The 25,551-nt window shown below is 47.5% G+C and overlaps 1 protein-coding gene and 1 long non-coding RNA gene across 6 annotated transcripts in view; one reads left to right on the forward strand and one right to left on the reverse strand.

The window, feature by feature from the left end:
• The window catches only part of ENPP6 (ectonucleotide pyrophosphatase/phosphodiesterase 6), a 103,481-nt gene that overhangs the window by 56,177 nt on the left and 21,753 nt on the right, over positions 1 to 25,551 (reverse strand). The window contains exon 1 of one of the 4 annotated variants that reach the window (XM_019953561.2): positions 23,984 to 24,462. The exons of 1 other annotated variant lie outside the window; for it this stretch is intronic. In XM_019953561.2, the coding sequence (XP_019809120.2) occupies positions 23,984 to 24,224 (241 nt within the window). In that variant the 5' untranslated portion in view covers positions 24,225 to 24,462. Of the gene's footprint in view, positions 1 to 23,983; positions 24,490 to 25,551 lie in introns of those variants that run through there. 2 more of the 4 variants (XM_019953563.2, XM_019953562.2) reach the window with 2 other exon arrangements.
• Positions 1,406 to 18,584, forward strand: LOC139180218 (uncharacterized). Of its 2 annotated transcripts, none has more exons than XR_011564537.1 (4): positions 1,406 to 1,697; positions 12,609 to 12,880; positions 17,750 to 18,024; positions 18,300 to 18,584. It is a non-coding gene; the product is annotated as an uncharacterized lncRNA (long non-coding RNA). The 2 variants fall into 2 exon arrangements; XR_011564536.1 differs by having other exon boundaries at positions 18,376 to 18,584.

Below are 25,551 nucleotides of genomic sequence, written 5' to 3' on the forward strand. Positions count from 1 at the left end.
GCATCTCAGGTTCTTTACCATCTGAGCCACCAGGGAAACCCCTGGCCTAACCCACCACCTGTGAATTCAGAAGTAAGGAATGACTCTCCACATTTTCTAGGTATTAGCTGCAAAGGGGTTGAATATTTTGCTCACTGTCCCAGTGCTAATAAATCATATGTGGACGAGTTGGGGGGTGCAAAGAGATATGAGCGACTCAAACTTGGATTATCTCTCTTTCATCATCATATTCTGGGCACTTCAATTTTCATGGTTGCAATAGATTTAGTGGTTATATTTGCAATCTGGAACATAAAACCATGCTGATTTCAAGAGGAGACCTCTTGGCCTTTTTTAGACCATTTATTTATGTCTCTAAATACACATGCTGAGAAACAACAACATAATGAATTCAGTCACTAAACACTCAGGTTCCACAACCAATGAGGAATTTCTCTATCATACAAAAGCTTTCTGAATTCTTGGGGTGTCTAATCACCTTTACAAAGTAATACTAATCTTTAATACTAAGCCATTCACTGTTTTTCTGAAATCCATGTGTTTCCATTAGATGAATATGGCCACGTCTGCTAGATATCAAAACAGCTGGTTGAAAACTGAAGTCATACTTTAGGCACATCAGTTTAGTCAAAACATAGAGATATAAACACAGCTTACAAAATGTTAATGCGGACTTTGGAAGTGATTCTTTTACAGCATACACGTTTTCACCCAGAGGCAGCCCTCAGGTGACTTCTGAGCCCAGAGCTGCACGCAGGCCTCTGCAGCCGCACCTGCGGAAGTCTGGGTTATAAGCATGCACGATGGACACCCGGCACCAGCTGTGGGCAAGCTGCCCATCTCTGAGAGGTTGACGGGGACGGTGGAGACAGCATGAGTGCGTGGTCAGACGGGTCAGAGTTGGGGTGAAGGGGTCTTCCCCTGTTTCTAGCTGTGGACATTGAGGCTAATCTTTAAATTCTCAGAGCCTCACATTTCCATCTCTAAAATGGGAATAATAATACTACTTCCCTGGCTGGACTGTGATGAGTATTAAAGACAAAAATAGTTTAAAAACATATGTAATGCTTACTATGTTCCAAGGTTTGTTCTAAGTCCACCTGTTACAGGTTGAACAGTACTGTGCTGTGCTTAGTCGCTCAGTCATGTCCTACTCTTTGTGACCCTATGGACTGTAGTCAAATAGGCTCCTCTGTTCATGAGGATTCTCCAGGCAAGAATACTGGAGTGGGTTGTCATGCCCTCGTCAGGTTGAATAGTACCCTCCCCAAAAAGATATACTGAAGTCCTCAACGCCCAGTACCTCAAAAGGTGACCTTATTTGGAAAGTGGATCTTTACAGAGGAAATCAAGTTCAAGTGAGGTCACAGGGGGCCCCTAATCCAATCAGACTGATGTCCTCATAAGGGGGGGCATTTAGACATGCGCACAGAGGAAAGATGCTGTAAAGCCACAGGGAGAAGACGGTCATCAACAAGCCAGGGAATACCAGGGACCCCAGAAGCTGGGGGTGGCGAGGAAGGACCCTCCCCTGGCAACTTCAGAGGGACCAGGGCCCTGCCAACTCCTTGGTTTCTGGCTTCTGGCCGCCAGAACAGCAAGACAATGCATTTGTGGTGTTCCAAGGCACCCCACTTGTGGTACTTACAGCAGCTTTAGGAAACCAGCACGTTTAATCTTCACGATCACCTTAACAGGCAAGTACTCACGGTAGGCCCACTTTACAGGTGAAGTAACTGGGGCCCAGAGAAGTAGATTGATTGAATTCTCACACCGGCAGGTGACGTGGAGCCAGGATTCAACCGAGGGAGCCTGGACCCAGAGTCCTCACTCTTGACCACGATGGCCCTCTAACACTAGCTCACCGGGGGTCACCAGTTCACCTGGCACTGGGTGCCCCCCAAGCCTTAACAAACCCGAGAGATGGAGCTGCTGCCGCTGCCGGAGCAGCTCTCACGCCATCATACAGCACCCGCCCTCAAGGACCGGTGGACTTCTGGGGACCCTAAGGGATCAGGGGTCAGGTTCCGGGAATCAGCCCACTCAGGAAGCACTTTACCTGGGCTGGAGTTAGACTCAGGAGGGGTCATGACCTGAAGGCCAAAGGTCTGAGCCACCTTGACAGGTGTCTGCTAATCAGCTTAGTAACAGGACTAGTTAGTTACCAGGTCTCGGCCACCTTCCCTGTACCTGGAACTAGGTGCTTCCATCTCGTTTAGTCTTCAACACAACTCTGAGAGGCAGATAATACTGTGCTCGTGCGGCAGGTGGGAGAGTAAGGCTCAGAGTGGCTGAGGGGCAAGGTTAGTGCCAGGGAGCTGGCAGGAGAGCAGAGTCCCAGTTCAAAGCCAGGTCTCCGGGACTCAGCACCCGCACCCTCCCCAGCAGCCTCTGCCCTCCGGCCACTGGGTGCCTCCCCAGCCCACCAGGTCATTTGGGTAGAAACTGCCCCAGATCCAGGGACTGCCTCTGAGGCTCTCCCCAAGGTAATCATAGGGAGGAGCTCGGATCTTCAGAAAAGCCAGACCCGCCTGCCGCTGGCAATTGATTATCATGCACAAACTGTACCATAAATATCTCTGAAGGAGGGGAGACTGCCAAACAAGGGGTGCTAACAAAGCGGATGGGACTCCTACCCCCTTCTCCCTCTGGAAGGTGTCCAGCTGCAGAACGAGAGGCTCCCAAAGGTCTGCGGTGTAGGGGTCTCCAGTTAAAGGGTGCATTTTAGAGACTGAACGTATCTACAGACATCACCTCAAATTGACACGATGCCAAGAAGTAACTGCACGCTGGATTCAGAGCTCAGCAGCCTGAGAACGTTATATAAGCCAGACTTTTCCACCGCTAGACTCCTCTCTGAACTTTTCCATTTGGAAGGTCTAAAGATGAGCTGAGACCCTGTTTAGACTAGTGAGTGTTCAGGAACTACTCGATACCCAAGAGATATGAAGGAATGAAGAGTGCACTGCTAGAAGTACTGACCTAACTCACAAACTTTAATTGGCTTTATGGGTCACCTCTGCTAGGAAATACATCTTATTTTCTTAACTTGTTCAAAGACAGAATTTGGTGTGTTAAAGAAGTGGTTTCGAGAGAAATATGCAAGATCAAGTTGAAAGAAAAATTCACAATTTGCACATCTTTAAATGCAACAACTGATGTATGTGCTAGACACAGTCCTGATTAAGTCTGAGTCACAAATATTGCAAGTCCAAGATAACAGGCTTTGATTATAGTGTGAAGTGTAGGGACTTGCAACAAAAATAACCCCAGAATGTTAAGAGGGGAGAGATTTTTTGATTAGAGATATTCATGCTCAGAGTTTTGAGGTCACTGGACTCAAAAGAATGTATTATTTTTCTGGAATATGCTAGCTTGGTGTAATTATTTAGCAACTAGAAGACAGGTACAGAAACAAAAGTTATTTCCAGAATAAGGACAAAAATGTAAGCTTGGGACTTTTAAACACTCTTTATTTGGGGAAAGCTAATTTTTACCAAAGCTCAAGGATATTTCCAGACAATTTAATCTATCCTCATCTCAGCACAAAGCTGGAAAAGAACTTGAATTGATTACTGCATTTAAGATGGAATCCCTTCTGAAACACACTCCCATTTTATTGAGCATTCCTGTGCTGTGCTGTGCTTAGCCACTCAGTCGTGTCTGACTATTTGCGACCCCATGGACTATAGCCCGCCAGGCTCCTCTGTCCATGAAATTCTCCAGGCAACAATACTGGAGTGGGTCATCATTCCCTTCTTCAGGGGATCTTCCCAACCCAGGGATCAAACCCAGGTCTCCTGCACTGCAGGCAGATTCTTTACAGTCTGAGCCGCCAAGGAATACATCATACACAAGAGAGAGCCCACCAATACCTCGGTCTAAAAGCTTCTTCTCCCTCTCCCTAGTGATAACGCATCCAACTCCGCCCCACTCAGCCACCCTCCCCTCCCGCAGTGACATCAGGTCAGCCACAGTCCTCCTGCTACTGGAGTGGGATGACTTTGGTATAAAACAGGCTCCAGCCACCTCCCATCCTGTCTGCCTACAGGTGGTGGGAGGCCCCTTCTGTGTTCCCTCCCCATAAATTCACCCAGGACAGGAGTCTTCCTCCCACCAGCACAGAGGGTTGCTCTGGTTCTCCGGCTGCCCCGACCTGTGACTGGGGCAGGGCTGGGGGTAAGGAGGGGAGTTCAATTCTGTTTAAAAAGGAGGAGGGCACACTTAGGTCCTGGATCCAAGCCATGTTCGACGATCCATCTTTTCAACTAGTGTACAACCTAGAATGGCTAATGGGCGATCTCCAACAACAGATACCAAAACAGTACTGGATCAACCATTAATGACAACAATTGATAGAGAATGATCAAATTCAGCTATTCGGGCATGTGAGGTAATGTTAATGATTCAACCCAGTCCCTGGTGGCTTAGTTGTTAAAGAATCATCCTGCAGGGCAGGAGACATGGGTTCCATCCCTGAGTTGGGAAGATACCCTGGAGAAGGAAATGACAACCCAGTCCCTGGTGGCTTAGTTGTTAAATAATCATACTGCAGGGCAGGAGACACGGGTTCCATCCCTGAGTTGGGAAGATACCCTGGAGAAGGAAATGACAACCTGCTCCAGTATTCTTGCCTGGGAAATCCCATAGACCAGAGGAGTCTGGCGGGGTACCCTCCATGGGGTCGCAAGAGTCAGACAGAACTTAGTGACTAAACCACCAGTGTGAACCCACCAATCTACAGCAAACAAACAAAAACCCCCATGTGTGAAGTATGATGCTAGCCCATGCAAGTTCACTGCCTTGGGTCAGGTGTGGCCATAGTAGTGAGACCGGTCTCCCACATCATGGGATTAAAAAATCAGTTTAGGTCATGACTGTAGCCACAGCTTATGTGCCCAGGTCAATGAGTGATCTGCATACAAACAGACAGCGTTTGGAGCTGACGCTGCACCTGGCCTAATGATCTGTGTACATAATTCTGCCTAGGTGCTCTTAGCATATATAAAATGTGTTGAAAGATAACTTGCCCTGGGGATGAAAGAGTAACTCAAACAAGCAACTATCACATGGCTAGGTGTGAGAAGTATCTCTGATGTATTGAGAGCTTCCCAGTCCAAACTGAAGACGTCATCTGAATAGAGGAGCTTTTTGAGTTAAAAATAGAAGCATCAAGAAGGATGAAAACTGGCAGGAACCGAGGACCAGTGAGAAGCACGTGGCCGAGTGGAAAGCACTTTGGAGCCCAACAGATCAAAGTCAGCCCCTGTGCTGGGATCTCACACAAGTCATTTAACTGCAGAGAGCCTCAGCTTTCTCCTCTGAAAAACAATCATACCTTTGTGTGTGCTAAGTCGCTCGGTCGTGTCCGATTCTTTGGGAACCCATGGACTGTAGCCCATTCTGCTCCTTTGCACACGGTGTTTTCCTGGGCAAGAATACTAGAGTGGGCTGCCATTTCCTACTCCAGGGGATACTGCCAATCCAGGGATCGAACCCTAGTCTCTTGGGTCTCCTGCATTAGCAGACAGATTCTTTACCACTAGCGCCACCTGGGAAGCCCCATACATTTGTCCAGAGTTAAATAATTTGGGGTAGGCAAAACTTTAGCATGATGTCTGGCACACAGTAGGCATTGGGGAAATGCAAACCACCACCTAAATCCTCTTTTAAAGGGCAACCCTATTGGGCTTCCCTGGTGGCCCAGTGGTTAAGACTCTGAGCTTTCAATGCAGGGGGAGTAGGTTTGATCCTTGCTGGATCCCTCATCAGGCAACTGATATACCACATGCTGTGTGGCCAAAATAATAATAATAATAAATAAATAAAGGGCAACCTTATTAAACAGCATGCAGTGGTCAATGGCTCCAGGAGGGATAAGGCTGGGTAGCCTATTTATTGTCTCATAGTCACACACAAGCCCTTGAAATAGACTCTCAAATCCCCTTAAAGGGGTGGGGGGAGAAAAAGGCAGTACCACCCACTACCATTACTCAGGAAGGTTTGTAACCAGTGAATCTCCAGTTCAGAAACTAACCTCAGGCGTTTATGACAGCTCCCCTGCGCTTGGCCCGACACTGCCCTCTACTGGCCGTCACAATAATCATCACTCGCAGCCTCACCCAGGATCTCGCTGGGCGCCGCGCACCTTTGCCAGCCTGGTATTTTGTCTGACACTTTTCATATGTAAAGGCATCCCAGCATCCCCAGAGCTGCTTGTGAAGATACTAAACATGCTGAGGATTCAGGCCGAGGCACAGAGAGAGGCCAGCGGGGCCAGGCGGTCACATACCCAGGGCAGCCCTCTTAGTCGCTGAAGCAAACGTGAGCCTGTAGGAGGAGGGATCCCTGGTCCGGACTTGAGTAGTAAACCAGTGTCAGACTAATGGGACCTAACCGAGAATATGCGATTCTATCAGACAGATACCATATGTGGGAATAAGTGAACAGCTTTTCATTTTAGATTGCCAGCTGTTGCACAGCCAGCAAAATAAACTTGAATATTAGGAGCACAGATACTTTCCACCATTGACAGGCAAGCGAGCAACACTGATGTGAATGCTCTGAAAGACTCTCCCTCTACAATAAGACTACAAGATACAATATAACTAGATCTTGGGTAACACACACACACATATGCACGTGAGTTTAAAATATTGCCAAGCTCACAAGTGGTCCCAGGTCAGTAGTGTCCCTTCTTTCTTAGCAAAGCAAATGAATATTTTCTATTAAGTAAAGTTCCAATTTAAGCCCTCAGATTTCCCACAGACTAAGTTCAATCAACTGTGAGCTAAAAGAAAGAAAGAAAGACCTAAGACACAGAGAAACAAATCGTATGGCTCAGGCAGGTAGCTCTTAGCCAATGGCCTTTGCCTTCCTTGCGTTAGTGAATAATCATTTCAACAGACCAGCCAGCAATTCTAGTTTCCAGCCACCCTCGCATCCAGGTGGAGCCATGACCCGTGGTTTGGACAAAGGAAGGAAGGCAGAAGAGGTCGATGCCATTGCCAGGCCTGGCCCACAAAGACCACGCTTGGGGTCCTCTAGGGGCTCTCCTGTCCACTAGCAGGATGCTGGCGCTCAGGGTGATCCTGGAGGCCACATGTTGAACACGGCAGAGCCTGTGTCAGTCAGTGTCCTTGAATGACCACACAGGCCCCACGTCAATCCGTCAACTTGACATGATGGCAGTAACAGAGAAAGACCCTAAGTGTTAAACCACTGAGACTGTGGAGGTTAAGTGTGCCGCAGTTGATTTTACCTTAACTAATCAGTCATTGTGAACATCAGCAGAAACAATAAACCACAAATTTAGCACCAAGGGCTTTAGAGTTTGGGGATTATCATATTTAGAATATGAAATACGCTTTATGACATGTTTAAAGAAATAAAAGAGAATCAACATTATCAAGGAACAAAAGACTATCAAAAATAACCCGGCAGGATTAAGAAAGAATCAAACAGAACTTTGGATGTTAAAAATATAATCATTTAAATTAAAATTTGGTGGAAAGATAAATCGCAGAATAAACACAGCTGAAAAGATAGTGAAATTGAATATATAATTGAGTGACCCAGAGGAAAGAGATTAAAGAGGAAGAGGTCAAATATGAAAGAAAGACTGTGGTGGGGTGAACGGTGGTTCCTTAAAAGGTACATCCCCCCAGAGCTTGTGGATGTGATTGTACTTAGAAAAAGGTTCTCCACAGGTGAAATTAAGGATCTTGAGATGAGATCATCCTAGACTATCCAAGTGCCCTTATAAGAAGAGGATACACAGTCGCACAAAAGGAGAAGACGATGTGACAATGGAGGCAGAGATCAGAGTGATGAATCTACAAGCCAAGAACACCAAAGAGTTCTGGCAGTGCTGGAAGCTGGGAGAGAGGCATGGAATGCTCTCCCTCTGAGCCTCTAGAAGGAACCAAACCCGCCAACATCACGATCTCAGAGTTTTGGATCCTCGAACTGTGAAAGAAAACACTTCTGTTGTTTTAGGCTACCTGGTTTGCGGCAATTTGTTATAGCAGCCGTGGAAAACTAAGACAAAGGCGAGAGATGAGGATAGAGTGGGAAGTTCTGCGTTACATCGGTTAAGAGCTGCAGAAGGAAGAACAGGGGGACCGGAGGAAGGGCAGCGCTACATAATGGCTATGTAATGTTGCTCCCCGATAATGGCTGATACTTTCCCAAACTGATGAAATATAGAAATCCTTAGACAAGGGACCCAACATACTAAAAAGCAGGTTAAAATTTTTTAAGACTTTTTTTTGATGTGGACCGTTTTTAAAGTCATTATTGAATTTGTTACAACATTGTTTCTGTTGTTTTATGTTTTATGGTTTTTTTGGCCTCGAGGCATGTGAGGATCTTAGCTTCCCAACCAGGGATGGAACTCCTACCTCCTGCATTGGAAGGCAAAGTCTTAACCCCTGGATCACCAGGGAAGTCCCAAAGAAGGTTAAATTGTAATACCAAAATTTATACTCAAAAAACCCACAATGAGAATGATGAAAATCCACGTCTTCAGAGTCTATCTGTCCCTAGGACTAGGATTTCTGGGTCACGGGCAGCATTTTCCCAGGACAGTTCTGATTCCTAGCTGTTGTTTCTGATTCTCAGCAACGTTTTTCATTTTCAAAAGTATCTTCTTGATTTGCACAGATTTTGAATGTCACCAACCCCCCCACACACAAAAGACAAAAAGAGCAGTACCAACATCCCATGGACAACATCTACCACAAAACTCCCTGTGAACCTCAAGATAAAAAAGCCTGTGAGAACCACCCAACCAGGGCCGCAAAGAGCCATGCGGCGTGTCACATCTGTGGGGTGAGCAGAGGGAGAGTTTTGTGGACCCTCTTCTAGAAAAGTCCCAACAGCTTAGACCTTTGTACACTTGTCACGCTGTCCTAACTTGGATGACCCCTTGTCCTAATTTGGATTCTTAAAAATGCAGTATTCTTGCCAAAAAAAAAAAAGCTTTTAATGAATCTAACCACGAAGAAAAGTCAGACAAATCTAAAATACAGCCATGGCCTTCTCAAGAATGTCAACATGGTGGAAGTCCAAAGCAAACAAAAAGGCAGGGATGTCAGTCTTGATGGAGAGCAAAGAAGCATGGCAGCGGAGCGGACTGCTTCAACCATGATTAGATTTTTCATTTCAGGAAAGGTTATAAAGGATATTTTTTTGGCAATGGAGAAAAATCGGAAAATAATTGTGGTCATATGAAAGTATATCCTAGACATGCTGCATTACTGGAGGGAGGGGGCGCGGTGGGTAAAGTGTCATGATGTTAACAGTTGACATTCTTTTTTTGGCTGCACCATGAGGCACATGGGATCTTAGTTCCCCGACCAAGTATCGAACCTACGCTCCCTGCAGGGGAAGCACAGAGTCTTAAACACTGGGCCACCAGGGAAGTCCCAGAAATTGACTTGCAGCTGATTCAGCAGGCGCAAAAGCCAAAATAGAACCCTGTATTTCTCACGTGAGCATAAAAGCAAACGTGCCAAATATTAACATTGAGAGAGGCACAGCACACAGATACTCATAATACTACTTCAGCATTTCTGTAGCTTTGAGACTTTTTCATTATAGAAACCTGGGGGATAGCCATATGATGGAATATTACTCGGCAATTAAAAGAAACAAACTGTGGACACCTGCCACCTGGTGACTGAACCTCACAAACAGTTCAGTCCAATTCAGTCTCTCGGTCGTGTCTGACTCTTTGCAACCCCATGGACTGAAACACACCAGGCTTCCCTGTCCATCACCAACTCCTGGAGTTTACCCAAACTCATGTCCATTGAGTTGGTGATGCCATCCAAACATCTCACCCTCTGTTGTCCCCTTCTCCTCCCACCCTCAATCTTTCCCAGCATCAGGGTCTTTTCCAATGAGTCAGCTCTTCGCATCAGGTGGCCAAAGTATTGGAGTTTCAACTTTAGCATCAGTCCTTCCAATGAATATACAGGACTGATCTCCTTTAGAATGGACTGGTTGGATCTCCCTGCAGTCCAATGGACTCTCAAGAGTCTTCTCCAACTCCGCAGTTCAAAAGCATCAGTTCTTCGGTACTCGGGTTTCTTTATAGTCCAACTCTCACATCCATACATGACTACTGGAAAAACCATAGCTTTGACTAGACGGACCTTTGTTGGCAAAGTAATCTCTCTGCTTTTTAATATGCTGTCTAGGTTGGTCATAGCTTTTCCTCCAAGGAGTAAGTGTCTTTTAATTTCATGGCTGCGGTCACCATCTGCAGTGATTTTGAAGCCCAAGAAAATAAAGTCTCTCACTGTTTCCATTGTTTCCCCATCTATTTGCCATGAAGTGATGGGATGAGATGTCATGATCTTAGTGTTTTGAATGTTGAGTTTTAAGTCAACTTTTTCACTCTCCTCTTTCACTTTCATCAAGAGACTCTTTAGTTCTTCTTCGCTTTCTGCCATAAGGGTGTCATCTGCATATCTGAAGTTATTGATATTTCTCCCAGCAATCTTGATTCTAGCTTGTGCTTCATCCAGCCTGGCATTTCTCATGATGTACTCTGCATATATATAAGTTAAATAAGCAGGGTGACAATGTACAGTCTTGACGTACTCCTTTCCTGATTTGGAACCAGTCTGTTGTTCAAAAATAGTATGCTCAGTAAAAGAAGCAAGACCCAAGGGACCATGTATTGAAAGACTCCGTTTATGTGAAATATCCATAAAAGGGAAAACTAAAAAGACATAAAGTACATTAGTGGTGATCTGGGGCAGAGATGGTGACAAATGGGAGTCAACAGTAAGTGTGCATGAGGGGTGAGACCTCATGAAGGGTGAGACCACCAAAATGGGGAGAGGGAATAAGCAAAGACTGGAGAACAAGCAAAGACCAGTGAACAAGTCTTCACCGGAGGCTCCGTGTGAAGGGGTTAGCAGAAGAGAAGTCAGTGGAACTTAGCATAAGGGTGGATTGAGAGGAGGGAGGAAACTTGGAACCCAATGAAGAGTCTGTCGGAGGCAGGGATGGTCAAAAGATAAATTCCGCAGAGAGAAGCTGAAAGATGACACTGGATGTTGCTATTGGAAGGTTTGGCCTGTCTATTAGAAGCCGGCTGTTTCAGAGGCTCAGAACTCAGCAGTTCCATGTGCCCAACCGGCCAGCAGGCCCCACGCTGGAGGAGTGGACTGAAGTCGATATATTAATAATAAATAGTTCCTCAAGATTAGGCCTTGAATTGCTCTCTGGCTGCCCTTCTTTCCTTGCCATGGTTCTATGCGGGGATTTCTCCAGTGAAACAGAGGGGCATGGAGTCCATTAGTTTTTTTCCCCAAAGAATTATTAAACTTTGTTCCTCCGGGAAATTGGTAGTGAAGGATGTGACTTTAAGTACAACTTTCTGGCCGAGGTTTCCAACCCCCTCCCCTCGCACCCCGCTCCCGAATCCTACCGCAAACCAGGTGACTTTCCCTCTTTTTAAAATCATACTCTGGGGGCGACCCTGGTGGTGGCTCAGTGGTGAAGAATCCGCCTGCCAATGCAGGAGAATCGGGTTTGATCCCTGACCAGGGTTGATCTCACAAGTCGGAGCAACTAAGCCCGTTGGACCACAACTTCTGAACCTGTGGTCTGCAGCCCGGAGCCGCCACTTCTGAGCCCATGTGTTGCAACTAGTGAAGTCCGCACACCCTAGAGCCCGAGCTTCACGACAAGGAAGCCGCTGCACTCAGCCTGTGCACCTCATCTAAAGAGTAGCCCCTGCTCGCTGCAACTAGAGAAAAGCAACGAAGACCCAGCACAGCCAAATATAAATAAAATAAAATTATTATTAAAAAGAAGATGATACCATTTTTACAGGGTCTCTGGTAGTCCTTAAAAAAAAATCATAACTATGAATCTTAACAGGGCAAGGCATGGGGGTAAAAACAATATTCATCCTTTGAAAAATAAGTGTATGGCTGTCTGGCTTCAAATGCCAACCACAGCTGCAGTGCCCTTTGGGTTCAGTAGCGATGGTTGTGCAGAGGGCGCACGGGGCAACAACAGCACTCTCTTCCCTTTGACATGCATCAAGGTGGGAAAGTTCCAGGGGAAACAGACCAGAAGTGGTCACAGCAGGGGACGACACTCCTGGCAGTCCAGCGGTGAACTTTTCGCCCTTCCAGTGCAGGGGGCACGGATCTGATCTCTAGTTGGGGAACTGCGATCCCACATGCTGCTCAATGCAACGTTGAGCCAAACAAACAATAAATAAAAATTTTAAAAAGAAGAACTCATGTTTTTTTAAATAAAAGAGACGCGATCATGACAATAGATAAGACAGAGGACCTGTCACAGCATTTAAATCTACTTCTTGGAGCCTTCAAGCTCAGGGGAGCTTCTCTATAGCTCAGTTGGTAAAGGCTCTGCCTGTAATGCAGGAGACCTGGGTTCAGTCCCTGAGTCGGGAAGAACCCCTGGAGAAGGGCATGGCAACCCACTTCAGTATTTTTGTCTGGAGAATCCCATGGACAGAGGAGCCTGGCGGGCTACAGTCCACAGGGTTGCAAAGAGTCGGACACAACTGAGCGACTAACACTTGAGCCCTCAACCCCTCATTTTTTTTTTTTCAGGAAAGAAACTTGAACCCAGAAAGACTTTGAAGCCACAGGGTTTAGAAGCCACCATAGCCAGACTAGAACTAACACCTCTTGCTTCTAATCTATCACCCTTCTCATGAAGACGTCACCAAAGACAGAGAGGAAACGACCGGGCCGTGCCCAGGGTGGTCAGCACCAGGGTGGGCACCCAAACGCGGAGAGAACGGGGACTCGTGTGAGGGGACAGGCGGTTACGTCTGGCCTTGACGGGAAAGACTAGAAGACATGGCAAAGTCAAACACAAGGTAATCTTGTTTTGGCAGAAGCACTGCCTTTTTATTTCATGTTACTAAGAAATTCGTATTCTGCTGACCACAAAACCACCTGAGGTGGAAGCCGGGTAAAAAGGATACCTTCTACCTCACACCCTTCGCCCGAGGGAACTGCTATTTCTGAAAACTTTTCCAGACTCCTGGTTATAAATGACTTAAACTCCCAAACCTAAAATCTCTTGGGAAGAAGACAGAAGTTGTTTTAAGCCACCAGAGCGCTGCAGTCCTCCCAGGTTTGGAATTTAGCGAAAAGGTTAAACCATAAGGAGTTTCCAATTGGCTATCTACTCACTTCTTAAAATATTTGACAGAGTGTGCAAAATACTTAATTATACACACTTGTGCTTTGCATTTCGGAAACCTATCCTGAACTGGTGTGGACTGGGGCTGGGAGAAGGGGGCTGTCGAGCTGTGTTTTAAGCAGTGTTTGCAACGTCCATTTGGACTTTTCATCCGCTGTGAAACTACAAAGCTCCCCCGTGATGGCCTAGCCTCGGGGGCTGCCTTTTTGTAAGAAGAGGGGGTGTGATGGCAAAGAGAATTTAAAAGGAAATGGGCTGAGTATTAAGGATAAAGCAGTTTCCAAGTAACTTTAGTGAACGTGCTCGTTGCTCAGTTGTGTCTGTCTCTTTGTCACCCCTTGGACTGCAGCCCACCAGGCTCCTCTGTCCATGGGATTCTCCAGGCAAGAATACTGGAGTGGGGTGCCATGCCCTTCTCCAGGGGATCTTCCCAGCCCAGGGATCAAACCCAGGTCTCCTGCATTGCAGGCAGATTCTTTACCATCTGAGCCACCAGGGAAGTCCTAAGAAACTCTAAAACAAACACAAAGTGATGCTTACTGAGTTCCTACCAAGTGTCAGGGTCCATGAGACACTTGACGGGGAGGGCCCAGCCCTCACTGGGACCACCAGGCCCTCCCAGGCCCCAGAACCGAGTGTACGAATAAACACCTGCTCCGCGGTCACTGCGATGGCCTGGGTCAGTGTCCCAGATGTGGCTTGTCAAAAGAGGCCTGTTTAAGCCATGCCGTACAACTGTTCAGCCGTGGCCGTCTGAGATAAGTAGCTAAGTGTCTGAGGTTGAATCCTCTCTTTTATACTCAACCCCAGAAGCGCTTATTGTTCGTATTGTCCATTGAGACACACAAAGGAGGGTTTAAAAACAGAGTTGTCCCTGAGGTTCTTGGTCTGGAAGAAGCCTGGAAGGGCAGGGACACACGCACTGTGGAGTGTGTGTGTGCAGGCGTGTGTCGTGTGCATAACAAATGCAGCTACAAGGTCTCTGGCTGAGGGGCAGACGCTTGGATGGCTGCAGGACAGCGCTGCGCTGAGAGCCACTTCCTTGAAAGCGGGAGGTCCCAACAGGAACGCAGGATGCCGTACTCCCAGGTTCTGCCAGCCTGGGGCTCTGTGAGCTTGAATAAGCGATTTCATGTCTCTCAGCCTCAGTTTCCTCAGATAGAAAACCAGGGTAACCATGCCTGCCTTCCAGGGTTGTCTGAGGATGGCCTGAAATTCGATTTGAAAACACCTAGCACTAAGTGCTGTAGACACACAGATGTAGAAATCCGGTAGGCATTTGGGAAATGTACATTCTGTTCCCTCTTGACTGAATCTGGCTGCTTGTTACAAAGGAGAACAGTCGTGCTGCAGAGACATAGGCCTCCATTGTCATCAAAGGTTCTGACTCCAGCAACCAGAGGCCACGTGGCGAAGATGCCGAGGGACGGGTGGGGGTGCAGAGGTCCTCTGCGCTGGTCCTGATTTACCCGTTTCCTGGCTAGGTAACCTCGTACTAACTGCTTACCCCCCCCACCCAGACTTGAGTTCTCTCATCTGAGAATTTGCCCTTACATAGCTCCAAGATGATTATAAAGACCATTTGAAGGTATCAAGATTAGAAAGGAAGAAGTAACTGTTTTTATTTGCAGGAAATAGGATCTTGTCGATCCTTGCAATGCAGAAAATCCTGAGGAACCCACAAAATTCAATTAGATCTAATAAACAAATTCAGCAAGGTAGCGAGATACAAGACCAACACCCAGAAATCCACTGTTTTCATACACTGCAAAAGTGAAATTAAGAAAATAACTCCATTCATAATAAAATAAAAAATAAAATGCCTAGAAATTATTTAAAAAGAAGGGAAAGACTTGTGCCCTGAAAATTATAAAGCGCTATGGGAAGACTTTGGAAACTGAATGGATGTCCCATGTTTGTGGGTCAAAAAATTTAATACTGTTACATTGGTAATATGTCCTAAATTGTTGTATAGATTCAACACAACGCCTAACAAAATCCTAGCTAGAGTTTTTTTTTTCCCCCCAGAAATTGAAAAGCTCATACTAAAACTCATTTGGAAATACCAGTGACTCAAGATAGCCAAAACAATCTTCAAGAAGAAGTACTAAGTGGAAAAACATACACACCCCAATTTCACAACTTACCACAAAGCTACAGTGATCATGACAGTGTGGTCCTAGTATCAGGACGCACATAGGGAGTTAAACTGAGAGCCCAGCAATAAACTCTAGCATTCGTGGTCAGTTGATTTTCTACAAAAAATGTCAAGAAAATTCAGCAGGAAACAAATTATTATTTCAACAAACGGTGCCAGAACAGTTATCTCACGCCACACAGAAAAATTAGCTCCACATGTATCGTGAGCCTAGATGTAAGAACTAAAAGTATAAAACTCTCAGGAGACTAATGACCAGGGCTGAAGTCCTAATGCCTTAGGACTGGGTATGTGGTCCAGGACCTTTGCAAAGTCACAGAGGAGGAAAAGAGGTCACACCACCACCCACCCAGTAGAGACTGAAACTGAATCTCCACTGAGCCCAGTGGGAGGGAGGTCAGAGTCAGACTGAGATTTATTTTTTTTTATTGCAGTAAAATATACATAATATAGAACTTACCACTTGAGCCACTTTTAAGTGTATAGTTCAGTTTTATGAAGAACATTCACCCTGAGTGTGCAGCCGTCAGCACCACCCATCTCCAGAACTTTTTATTATCCCAGAGTGAAACTCTGCCTCATTCAACATTAACTGCTTATTCCCCCAGCCCCTGATAACCACCTTCTACTCACTATCTCTGTGAATATGACGATTCTGGGTACCGCAGGTAAGTGGAATCAAACAATACATCTCTTTTTGTCTATGGCTTATTTGACTTAGAATGCTTTCAAGTTTACCCAGAGATTTAGATTTTTTTTTTTTTTTTTAAAGAAAATACAGACATGCACAATTTCTAATACACTAAATGGACATGAGTTTGAGTAAACTCCAGGAGTTGGTGATGGACAGGGAGGCCTGGCGTGCTGCAGTCCGTGGGGCTGCAAAGAGTCGAATACAACTAAGCGACTGAACTGATTGAACCAATATACTCAAGTTTGTGAACTTGGATCCACTTTACATACAGATGGACTTATTCATCTTCCCCTAATTCTGTCAAATTCTTATCTAATCCTGAAATTGTTTTTCTCTCTGATCCTCCACATTCAATTAGTCTTGCCAGTTCCCTATCAGACCCCTGACCCTAGGTCCACTCCGGAGACTTGACTCCCAGGCTCTTTAACTCTCCCCTTGGTCTTGGACAGCCTTGTCCAAATCCACACAGCTCAGAAATAGCAGAGCAATTGTCTCAAAGCCTAGCTCTGCTCTCCAAATGCTCCATCATTCCTGCCTCTGCCCCTTGGCTTGAGTGATGCCAGTCACCCCCACCCAGCCTTTTCTCCAGGTTTCAACTCCTCCCTCAAATCCTGGTGGCTCAGGTGATAAAGAGTCTGCCTGCAATGTGGGAGACCTGGGTTTGATCCTTGGGTTGGGAAGATCCCCAGGAGAAGAGAATGGCAAGCCACTCCAGTATTCTTGCCTGTAAAATCCCATGGACAGAGGAGCCTGGTGGGCTACAGTCCATGGGGTTGCAGAGAGACACGACTGAGTGACTAACACTTTCACTTTCTCACGTCCTTCAGGCTTTACTCAAATACCATCACCTCAGCAAACCTCCTCAGAAGTGGTCCCCACAACCCCTGTGCCTATTCCGTCCTGGCCTGTGACTCCACACACACTGAGCTGTTCAGCTTCATTATAAGCTCATCCAAGACAGAGGACACGTCCCTTTGGAAGAGCAGTCTCACCTAGAAAACGTTCGCATAGCCTGCATAAGAAGTGATCATACACGAACATACATTATGAATTTATGTCAAAGTTACATGTTGCTGTAATAATTACCAGATTCAGTGGTTCGGACAGTAGGTGGTCCAGGAATCAGCAAATGAATGAAAATGGGCTCTCAAAGCACTACCCAGCTCTGAAATGTGACCATCTGTGGGTCAAGGCCGTATGGGGGGTGGGGGGCATCTTACTTTGGCCTGAAAAAGAAAGATGGGTTGGAAGGCAGCTGCGGCCGGGCTGGGGTTGAGGCTGGGGGGTTGCAGGGAGGATGGGAGTAGAGCCCTTCCAGAAGTAAGAAGTGTATCAGCCAAGGGAAAGACAGGACATTCTAGGAGAGGCCTTCAACCAAAACGGGGAGGTAAAGAGGTCACTCTCCAGAGTTCCATCCCCAAAAGGGTTTCACGACTGGCTGACCAAACCCCAGTGATCCCTGCATTTGAAGGGTAGGAACCAGTCTGTGTCCACTGATGGAATCTCCCGAGGCGTGAATCACCACGCAGCTGGCTGGTGGGTTCAAAAGTCCAACAGGTGGTTGAGAATCGGATAAATAAAAGAGGCATTTTTGTTTTCATTGGATTATTTTAGCTTTCAGCAGCTGTTGACACAGTCTGAGAGTGAACTCTCTGGAACATGATTTTCCTTCTTATCTGTTCCATCAGAACTCAGGGAGGTTATTTGAGGCTCGTGACGAAGAGCAGCCATCCTCCTAGGATCATCCAGGCCCGGGGAAGTGGGGAGGACAGCTGAGCTGAGCCCCAAACACCCCCATCTCCACCCCCACCACACACAACCTTCTAGAGGCTTCCACCTCCCCTTTGACCAGATCTTGATGAAATCTACACAGAAGGCTTCTTTGGATCCCATCTCTACTTCAACTTACACATCTCAGCAGATGTTCGAGAGGCTGAGGGAGGAAGCAAAAGCCGTCCAGCAGGTAAGCCCCACCAGGACAGAGTGGAGTGCTGAAGGGCACCAGCCAAGTGGCAAGCATGGATGAAGAGGCAGGAAGGACCGGAAACGATGGCTCAGCTTCCAGCCCCCTGCATCTGAGGGAGGCCGTCCTTTTGGCTGGGACGCTCTGCTCTAGGTCCCACTTGTCCTGGCACTGCAGGAGCGCCCCATCTTACAGGCAGGCACCCAGGGGGAATCACTTCCTCGGGGCGGGAAGGATGGGCAGAGCCCCTCACACAAGCCTGTCTGCGATTTCAGCCTGGGCACCTCTCATCCAGGTGCGTGTACCCTGCATGACTCCGTGACCCAGCTCTCAAGCCCCTTCTCCTCGTAGGGAAAGGGCCAAAGACAGGAGGAGGTCACGATCAAGCACCAGATCCAACACAGGACCCAGAGGAACCCCAGACCTGCCCCGGGGTCCCCGCCTGGGAGACCATGGACACAATGGCCTTATTCAGGGATGGGGACTCTGAAACCCGAGTAGGTGTTGTCGAAAGTGTCTCTGAAATAAACATTGACCTGCTGACTCAGGCTCCCTCTGAATCCATTTGAAGTGTTCTTTAACCCGTCTATGGCAAAGCAGTCTTAATGGAGCAGCCTAGGCAGCAGCCTGAGGTCCCATCGGTCAGCAGCGGGGAGAGGAGAGTGAGACGGGAGACCCACCTGCGGTGGAGACTGCCTGGCTCCGTGTGGGGAACCTCCTGAAGGAGGGTTTGCTGAGCTCAGAATCAAAGGCTTTCAGCACGCCTTCAAGCTCTGCCACCACCCTCGCCAGCCCCTCCTGCTGGGAATGTGTTTCTTGAAGCCAGATGAACCCCTGTAACAAGAGCGCCCTGGCCTCACCGTGGATGCCAAGAGAAACAGGCTTTTCGAAAAGTGGCACTTCAGCGTAGACAGGTCTGGTGGTGGGAGCTGAAATAATGACGCGCCAAGAGAGATTACTTTTGTAAATTCTGGGAATGCGCTTTTTTCCTCCAGGTTTGAGCCTCTGAGTGCTCCTAACCGATTCGGCCACCCAGACACCTCGCACACCCACTCCTCAGCATTCACTACACACACTGTAGTTTTAAGTGGAAACGTGAAAGTGGAAACGGGAAGTAAGTGACAAAATTCAGACAAAAGTTCATGCAGTTGAGAAGACAGATTTAACTGTGTGTCTGTGAGAAGTATCCTCTACCAGCTGTGGGGCAAGTAGAAAGACAAGTCCATGTACGGGGTCCACTGGGACCCACAGGAGCAATTTCTCTCTTGGACTCCTTTCATTTTTCTACAGTTTCTGGAACCCTCCTTCACTCTACTGTCTTTGATCCCCTCAAGGGCCAAGTCCAGGTGAATATCCTAATCCAACCTGAAATCTAGTCTGATGAAAATTGACTTCATCAAATAGACAGCTATCCACGCTTTCCCATCTCTGCCCACAGGAGCCCGAGACTTCTGAACTTCTTGTAGCCTTGGAATTGACTCAGGTTCTCTTCCTCTTAGCTCTTCCATATTCACTCATACTCAGCAAGTTCTGCTCCAAGGGCATGCCTCAAATTCAACTTTTCACTTACAGCCCATTGTAAAGAATAGATGCTCAAGGCACATCATTGCAGCATTAGTTACTATTGTAACTAGTGTTGTAACCAGGACATGAAAGCATCAACATCCATCAATAGAAGAATGGATAAAGAAGATGTAGTACATATATATACAATGCAATATTACTCAGCCACAAAAAAAAAATAAACAAGACTGTAGTGACGCGAATGGACCTAGAGTCTGTCCCACAAAGTGAAGTAAGTCAGAAAGAGAAAATCAAATATCCTGTATTAACACACATGAATATATATGGAAGCCAGAAAAATGGTACAGATTTACCTATTTGCAGGGCAAGAATAGAAGCACAGATTCAGAGAAGGGACATGTGGACACAGACGGGGAGGAAGCATTGACACATATGCAATTGCATGTGTGCTCAGTCATGTCTGACTCCTTGTGACCCCACGAACTGTAGCCCACCAGGCTCCTCTGTCCATGGGATTCTCCAGGCAAGAATACTGGAGTGGGGTGCCATTTCCTTCTCCAGGGGGTCTTCCCAACACAGAGATTGAATGTACATCTCCTGTGTCTCCTGCATTGGCAGGCAGATTCTTTACCAATGTGCCTCCTGGAAAGCCCAATGTATACTCTAGCATGTGTAAAATAGACCCAGGGGAGGGGAGGCCAGGGAGGCTGGAGGCCAAGTCCACGCTGCTTGTGCTGGAGGCTCACAGAGACCCCCCAGGTGAAGCCTTGAATTCTGCAGAAGTTTGAGGATGTGGGCTTTTTTCAAAACTTGATTTCTCAAGTACTATCTGCATTGATTTCCTTTGGCCCAAGTGACAGCTGGTTTTAATTTAAATCAGCTATTTTCTTGAAAGCAAGGGAAAGCTTACCTTATCCCATAATCCCTCACTCCAGAATGTGGGGCCTTGCAGTCTGGGAAGAATTTGCTTCAGGTGGCATTTCTAGGAGGGCGGTCAGAACTGTACCAGCACAGATATTAATTCTAAGTAGTTAAATTTCTTGGTTTTGCCTTGATTCCAGTAGATGATTAATCAAGTGCCTCTGTCCAGGCTCTGGCTGCCTCCTGGACTGGTCATAAGGAGACCTCTGTCTGTGGATCCCAGGTCTCACGCACCACCTTCGGGACATGCCAGGACTGGAGTCAGCGCCGTGCTGGTTCCTGTGTGGCATCTGCGCCTCTGAAGCCTGCCCTGTGATCTCAGCCCTGCCACTGATGCCCTCAGGTGTCTGGAGGGAAGCACGCAGTCTCCCAGCTCTTTACTCGGTAGTTCAGTCAGTCGTGTCTGACTCCTTGTGACCCTATGTGACCCCACTGTAGTCCACCAGGGTCCTCTGTCCATGGGATTCTCCAGGCAATAATCCTGGAGTAGGTTGCCATTTCCTCCCCCAGGGGATCTTCCCAACCCAGGGACTGAGCCTGAGTCTCTTCTATCTCCTGCACTGGCTGGCCATTCCACTGCTGAGCCACCAGGGAAGCCATATTTGTCCTGCTGCAAATACATTTTGGGCTTCCCCGGTGGTGGTAGTGGTAAGGAGTCCTGCCAATGCAGGAGATGCAAGAGACTCAGGTTCGATCCCTGGGTCAGGAAGATCCCCTGGGGGAGGAAATGGCAACCTACTCCAATATTCTTGCCTGGAGAATCCCATGGACAGAGGAGCCTGGAGGGCTACAGTCCATGGGATCACAAATAGGCAGAAATGACTGAGCACATGACACACGCAGCCACACAGGCCTCCCAAGAGATGCCCGTCCTAACCTTTTCTCATTTCATGCCTGCTGCTGGCAGCAGCTGAGATTCTGGCCTGATCAGGACCCAGAAACTAAGGAAACTGAGGTTCAGGGCACTGTGACGACTTGTGCCTGAAGTCTTCCCGACCCTGAGAGGATTCCCACCGCAGCTTCAAGCAGCTTCTCTCCCAGCTTCAAGGCCAAGTTCTTTCCAGTAACCCATTATTCCTCATTACGCAAAGAGAACACCGAGGGCTTTATGTCTTATGGGCAATAATTCACGTAAGGAAGTGAGATCACAGTCCGTCTTAGGAATTCTGAGGAACCTTAAGACAGTGTGTATTTCGGTACCAAAGGGATCTAGCGTGATTCTTTTGCTGGTTCATGAAACGCTCAAACGCTCAAACCCTAAGTGCACTTCCCAACAGATATATCCTTCCTTATATATATATATATGAAAAAGAGGAATTTTTCAATATCAGGTGGGAAAATAAGCACGGACATTGGGGGAAATAGTCTAGATTTCACCCTGAGTCAGTTCCAGGGCAGCGGACATGACAGCAGCCTCACGGCCGGGCACTGCCCAGCCCACAGTCCTGCTCCAAGCCTTACGTCCACTCAGTGTGTAAAAGACAAGCCACACCCAAGGACATCTGCACATGAACATATGCTGCGGGACAGAGCCTATACGTAATATTGCTTCCATAAAGTAAAAAATGAGGCGGGGGCTTCCTTGGTGGCTCAGTGGTAAAGAATCTGCCTGCCAATGCAGGAGACACGGGTTCAATCCCTGGTCCGGGAAGATCCCACATGCCAGGGGCAACTGAACCTGTGCGCCACAACTGCTGAGCCTGTGCTCTGGAGCCTGGGAGCGGCAACAACTGAGCCCCAGTGCTGCAACTTTGAGGCCTGCAAGTTTGAAAGTAAAGAAGATCTCTGTCAAACGTTCCTGGGATCTGCACTGTTCCCCCATGAAAAGAGCCCTTCTGTCACGACTAGACCAGAGACTAGACTACACCCACAGCCTGACAAGAAAGTGTCTGCGTGACTAAGACTTTGTGCCAATTAGTCCTTGTGGGGATATCAGGAACGGGGGGGGTCTGACGAACAAAGGGTCGTGTCACTGGCTTGGCTTCTCCACGGAGACTGTAATGGTCCCTTTTTGCTCCCTGGAGTCTGGCTTGCTCAGATTGGATTTTGTTCATCTTTTACTGAGACTGAGAAAAGCTCACATGGCAGTTTGTGAATTGAGTCTCCCGGCAAGGCTCTGAAAGACAACTGGTGTGGGGGGTGGTCTGCGGGTGTGAAAACCCCAGACGGACGGAGTGGAAGCCGGGCTGTGACACACAATAGCATCTATGTGTGGCCCAGCAGCCAGCAAGCGGCTTCCTTCTCTGCAAGGGGAGAGCCATGCCAAGTGAGGACCAGAAGATCTTAGAGATGCTGATCATTTGTCTGTTGGAGGGAGACGTTTTAAAATGGGCAAATAATTTCCATGCTGTGTGCAGTCTGGATTTTCTTTCCTCTCCATGCCCTTATTTCTAATTCCCAAACTCTCTCCCCTGCTTCATTTTATAACATTTTTATGCACACATGCATTCAGTTTCCATGTATGAAGTCAGACACAGCAATTTGTCTTTCCAGAATCCTGGGGCTTTGCTGTTCTGTGAAGATCCATAATGAGATACCAAAGTTCTCATTCCCTTCCTGTTAACATAATTCATGGAGTTCTTCCCTATGCTCAGAGCACAGAGCTAAATCCTACATAAGCATCATCAATAACAATGCATTCTCAACAGCGTCCTTGGACAGTTCACTAAATTCTTTCTGAGTGCCTTTTGCTGGCCCTTACGATGGTTAACTGGTAAACAAACTGGAAGCTAGGAATCCCACTGTGCCATCAGGATGTACATTGTATGACACAGATAGAGGATCAAGTTCGTGGAATCACATTCGGCGTGTCTGCAATCCCAAGTGAAGGTCATCTTTAGGCAAAAGTCAGCTTTCCCAAACATTGGCCCAGTTTGGGTGAGCTGGGGATTTGGGTTTTGTTTTCTTAACAGATGCTAGAAGTTAAAAACAGGAATCTGAACTATGCGTCAATTTTTTCTTCTCCGTGTCATTTTACCTGGCCCAAAAAGGCAAAAGAAGGAGCAAGTAGTGTTGCTAAGTAATACTTTAGGATATGATCTGAATACTCCCTCCATCCAAGTCATGCAGGAATCCCACGTGTAACTTTCATAGCCCAACAAGCCAAAACAGTTCCAGGATGACAGATGACTGCAGAGTAAAAGGGACAGAAGGAATTTGATCCAAATGAAGACCTGTTGGCTTTTTAAATTTCAACTTAGAAAATACGGAGTTGGCTAGAATTTTTAATTTGCAAAACAAATAACCACTTTAACCATCATCTAATTGTAGAGTCCTCTGTTCTCCACACTGCGAAGCCAAAACAGGTCCTAGGGAATAACTTTAAGAAAATAACACATTCATGCACTCACAAAAAAAGGAATCTCAGCTGAGAACACACACTTCTTGCCTATCCCTGGGGTCCCCAAAGATGAAGGCAGACTGAATCTTTAAACACGATTCTAATGCCAGGAGCTCACTGTTCCTGATGGATTCCAGCCTGCCCTCTGCACCCAGAGGAAGACAGGGTACTCACCGGTCATGAGGCTGTAGTAATTGGGATAAGAGAGAGTAGGAAAGTCCGGGGTCAAGTAATCCACTTTGACCCCTCTGCTCACAATCTCTTTGAACCCAGGCAAGGACTCCAGGGCCTCATCGCTGATGTAGTCTGCTCGGAAGCCGTCCAGCAGAAACACCAGGAGTTTCCGGCGGGCCGAGGCTGGCTGTGCCAGGCTGAGCACGAGGGCCAGCAGGAGGACCCCCAGCTTCCCTGCCATGCCGCCAGGAGCCTGCCCCAGCCTGCCCCAGCCGAGGATGCAGAGTCTGCAGCTATTCTCTCTTCTAGGGGCTGGACCTTGACTAGTGGCCTTCCTGAGCCAAGTTCACTTTCAGAATTTAAAGGTACAGCACCCCCTTTTAAAAAAACGTCTAGGCTCACCCTTTACTAGCAAGTCTGGAGATGGACTCCTTCAGAGAAGTCAGGTTCCCAAACCACCCGGAATGAATACCAGGGGAGAGAGAGAGAGTGCAACCCGTCAACCACAAAGGGGCACTTGCCATGGGTGCTTGCCATCTATTGTACCTCTACAATGGTGAAGTCACGTGATGCTGCAGCGGCTGACCTCTGACACCCTCCCCACCCCCCACCAAGGAGTCTAGGGTGGAGGTCAGGAATGAGGCACTCTGTACACCAGGAAACTGACACGGAAGGTCTTCGGATGGTGGTCAGATATTTTCAGGAGCTGGTTTTCCCTCATATCCCGTTGTTTGCTCATATCCAGAAAAGCACTAAAATCCATCTGCTAGTTACTGTATCTCGTGACTAGCAGAAGCGCCACAAGAACAGAAGAAACTCTACCAGAAAAAAAAAACAAAAAATATGTGCTTGATGGCATGTACTCCGCCTTTGCCAGAATCACATATACACTGTCCATCCCCCCGACCTCTTTGGAGCAGTTTCCAAGAGCTATCAGAGGCACTGTCTCCAGGCTGTAGTCCTCATTTAACCCCAAATAAAACTTAACTCACAACGTTCACAGTGAGCATCTTTTTTAGTCGACAGTTATGGCGACCAGCGAGGAGCCCCAGAGAGGACTTCTCTCCTTCCCCTGAACTCTACGAGAAACCTGAACCTTGGTACCAGCAGCAGCCCCTCGAGCCCATCCCCCTCCTCAGGGAGTGCAGACAAATTTGGGGAAGTCTCTTTTGGTTCTAGGACCTCCCGTAGTGGCTGAGGATCCTGAGTTCTTGTTTTTTTAATATGGGGAGAGGGACCAGGGCCCTGCCCACTGACCTTGCTATCAGCCACAGGCCCCAGGTCTCTGGGGACATAGTGCGGACAGCACTCACTGGGACCAGCTCCCTCCATCCCCGGTGATCTGGGGCCAAGAGCAATGGAGGCAGAGCCGGCCTGGAACCCCACCGCCCTGGCCCCTGGCCTGCTCCATCCCCACACTGGAGGTGCAGCCCTCAGGCTCCTTGGCAACTGAATCCTCAAGGCAGCTAAGCCTGGGTCCCTGCCCCGTCTTTTCATCCCGTGATCTTCCCAACCACAGAGACCTCTCATTCCTGCTGCAGGTGAACCCTGGAGCAGTGAGGTGGGGA

The sequence above is a fragment of the Bos indicus genome, chromosome 27, assembly GCF_029378745.1.
Source record: "Bos indicus isolate NIAB-ARS_2022 breed Sahiwal x Tharparkar chromosome 27, NIAB-ARS_B.indTharparkar_mat_pri_1.0, whole genome shotgun sequence".
In the NCBI taxonomy this organism is placed as follows: domain Eukaryota; kingdom Metazoa; phylum Chordata; class Mammalia; order Artiodactyla; family Bovidae; genus Bos; species Bos indicus.